Source organism: Nicotiana attenuata, unplaced genomic scaffold (assembly GCF_001879085.1).
Source record: "Nicotiana attenuata strain UT unplaced genomic scaffold, NIATTr2, whole genome shotgun sequence".
Taxonomy (NCBI): domain Eukaryota; kingdom Viridiplantae; phylum Streptophyta; class Magnoliopsida; order Solanales; family Solanaceae; genus Nicotiana; species Nicotiana attenuata.
The window spans coordinates 644,881-648,511 of NW_017670393.1; the positions used below are offsets into that span (position 1 = coordinate 644,881).

At 42.8% G+C, this 3,631-nt stretch overlaps 1 protein-coding gene across 1 annotated transcript; it reads right to left on the bottom strand.

The window, feature by feature from the left end:
• Positions 1-773: 773 nt before the first annotated feature.
• Positions 774-1,907, bottom strand: LOC109238774. Its single transcript, XM_019405251.1, has 4 exons — positions 1,710-1,907; positions 1,455-1,625; positions 1,260-1,355; positions 774-1,205 (listed from the first exon to the last, which is right to left on the bottom strand). Exons 1-4 carry the CDS (start codon positions 1,905-1,907, stop codon positions 774-776), a joined length of 897 nt encoding a protein of 298 aa, XP_019260796.1.
• Between the last annotated feature and the right edge of the window lie 1,724 nt (positions 1,908-3,631).

The window sequence follows — 3,631 nt, forward strand, 5'->3', positions numbered from 1 at the left end:
CCTCAAACAGGCATCCCCTCGATATTAAGGCCAAGGCCATCACACTCGGGGACTAAAGGCTACGGCCATATAAAGGACTATGGTCATATGAAAAGGCTACGACCGAAATAATGCGGCTCGGAGATGTCCGACTTCCGCCATAAAACTAAAAGGCCTTCATATACTTCAAAAAAATCGGTTAAATCAGGCTACCCTCAGCAAAAGCAAATTATAAGGGGCTTCTATAAAATCAACCCTCGAATAATGCGAAGGCTTCGATAACATCAGCCTTCGAAAAAACCTCAAGAGGTATTCGATTAACGTTGCATATCAAATTACAAACGAGGTTCCAATCAATCGAACCTTTAAAAAAATCGAACGAATATGAATACAAAATATACATGCTAAGGCATACCAAAATTTTCACTAAGTCTTTAGCCAGAAAGAGGGAAAAATTTATAGCCATTTTAGAGGCCAAATTGGCCTTACCTAAAGAGCCTAAGGGACAACCCAAAAGAGCCTAAGGGCCAACCTAAAAGATCTTAAGGGCCAATATTTAAAGAGCATAAAGGCCGAAGCACACCATGCTCGAGACCTTACCCAGCTCGAACTCAAAAGTCCCGAGCTAAAACTTAGCTCGAAGATCGAACCTTAAGTGGTAACCTATTACCGATCGTTGATCAAAACAAAAAACTTGAGTGTCTACTATACCCCGAATTTGAATCAAAAATATACAAAAATATATTACACAGGAGTCCTGCAAAGCAAAAAATTACAAAAAGAAAGAAAAAATTCTACCTACACCAGAGGGGCATTCCCCCCGGACCTGTCACTCCCATGGGACCAGCCTCTTCCCCGGGGGTAGCTTCTTCGGCAACCTCCTCCTCTTCATCATCTTCGACGTCATCATCATCGTTGGAGGAAAGGACAAATTTGGCATCAGCCTCATCTGCCTTAGCTTGCTTTATCTCCTCGGAAAGATCGAAGCCCTTAGCATGGACCTCTTCGAGGGTCTCCCTCCGGGATCGGCGTCGGGCATAGTCATTGCTTCTTTTCTCTCGGTCGGAAGCTCCCCTCAACTCCATCTGAGCATCGGTAGCATCCTTCAAATAGATGTCCACCGTCTTGTCGGACTTGGCTTGTATTTCTCTGGCTTCGGCCTGGACTTCCACAACTTCGGCCTTGGCCTTTGCAAGACCAACCTCGAGCTCGGCTATTCTGCCAGCCTGAACCAAGTTTCTCCCTTGAGCATTTCGAAGTTAAACCTCGAGGGCGGATACCTTCGCCTGTGCATCATTTTTAGTCACAACGAGGGTGTCCATCTTCGCCTTCCATTCATTGCACTCGGCTCGAACTTGATCTACCTTGCCCCAGAGCTGCCCAATCATATCTAGCTTTTGCTACAGCTGAGATATTGAAGTATTAGCCTCCGAACACGGGAAAGGTAGCCCGTATTTTTTCAAAACAGAGGTTACCTTATTTTCTAAATCACTCTTGTATTCACGAGCTTTGGTCAACACCGATCGAAGATGCTTCAGTTCTTCCTCCTTTTTGTCAAGGAGAAGCCTAAGGGTTTTCTCCTCATTCGAAGCTCTATGCAACTCGGCTTCACAATGACGCAATTCGGTCTTCAATTTGTCGAAGGCCTACAGAAAGGAAAGGGATGATCGATTAGACAAAAGAATAAAAGTATGGCATTGGAGAAATTGTAGTACCACAAAAAAACTTACAATTGAGCAAAGACGTTGAGCCTCCTCGAAGATTGAGCTCGCATCCGCTGGGTCGGCCTCATCGACCCCAGCAAAGCAAACCTGGAAGGGGTCGTTTTCACTCGGGACTCCGCCTAGCTCGGACGTCTTCAAGTTCAGAGCATCCCTAATGGCTTTCTCGGAGAAGGCTGGAAATGACGAGGAATGACCTGCTGTCATGGCTCGGGGAGATCAGCCGAGGCGCTCTGTTCAGGAAAAGGAGCTTCGAAGCTCGCTCCCTTTGGAGTATTTCCAGAAGTTTGAGAAGCAGTTACTTGTCGCGCCCCCTTTTTTCCTCGCTTTTGACGGGGAAGTCCGGGTTTCAACATTCATGGGGGTGATAACTCATTTCCTTTTGGGAATTGGGTATTTGGAGAGTCGCCACCTAACGGATTATGGTGCGTTAGGGCACCTAGAGTGATTAACTCTTGGGTTTGTATTATCAGAGACTAGGGTAAGGGCTCGAAGTAACCTCGAGGGGAAGGTGTTAGCCACCCCTCTTGGTCCACAACTGTGGGTCCCGTCCAAACTTATATTCACAAATTAGTCCATTACAAGTAAACAGTTGAATCAAATAGGTTGCAAGTAAAGCACGTTAGATAACTCAAGTAATAAGATTTAGACAAATTGTAAAACAAAGGTTTTGAATAAAAAGGGAAATTTGGTAAAGGAGGGGTCCTAGGCTGGTTGTCCTATAGGATCACCCCACACAATGTCTGGTAAACACTCCTCAATGAGGGGCTACACGTGACATTAGCGCGCAGTCATCATATCACATATCTACCCTTCCCATCCCCTTATTGGTCATGCAAAGCGAGTGTTTGGTCAACGATTTCTATTGCGTGCTGCTACCCGTCCCTTCTTAATGGTCCTGGAGGGAGTTAGGACCTCTACCTATAGGTGGTTCTAGACGTACCCCTAAGGTTTAAAAAGGTGAAAATTCTAAGGCGACAATCAAAACACTTAGGACTTTCATTACATAAGAGGGGCAATTAAAGGCTCAGAGTTTCCTCCTCAAACAAACACATAAGCAGCACGACTCAAGCACAGTTAAGGTCTTTTATTAGACAATGTCTTAAGGCAGGATATCTAGGTGAATATGTAGAAGACAAACAGCCTCTTTTAGACTCCGAAGTTATAACCCTAGCAGTCGCCTATAGATTTTTTAAAGCCTGTTAGGATCAGAAAACATTAAGCAATAGAAATAGTTTCAGAGATGCAGTTTTGAAAACGCCCTAAGGGCTTGCCTATACGCGGAGTACTGATTAGCACATTTGTATAGAAACAAATCAGGTTTTGAAACGGACTTCTTTAATACCTATAGACATGATATCTAATGAGATTGAGGCAGTTTGAAAGAACTTGTTTCAGGAAATATGAAATACTTAATAAAACCAATTCAGAAATGAACTAGGCGTGGACTAAGTTGATTTATTTAGACTAATTGGATTGGCGGGCAGAATTTCAAATATGGTTCCCTATAGGCATGATATCTACGTTTGTTAATCTGATTTTAAGACATGCATACATAAACACTTGCCATAACATAATTTGGATTAATTTCTATAGGCATGGCATCTATTAGTTAATCTGATTGAAGGCATGATTATTTAAAACCTATAGGCATGGTTTCTAAACATGACAGAATGTAAAACCTTATAAACATGATTTCTACTTTGTGAGGCAATCGAATTTAAGCATGAAGGCCTAGGAGCATGATTTCTATTGGAAAAATAATCGGATTTAAACATGAAGTCCTAGGATCATGATTTCTACTTAGTAGAGCAAACAGATTTAAAAGTAAAGTCCTATGAGCATGATTTCTACCCGAATTACCCCATAAAACATGTATCTACCCACCCCTTTCACTAAATACCCCAATATCTGCTTACAAGTTATTACAG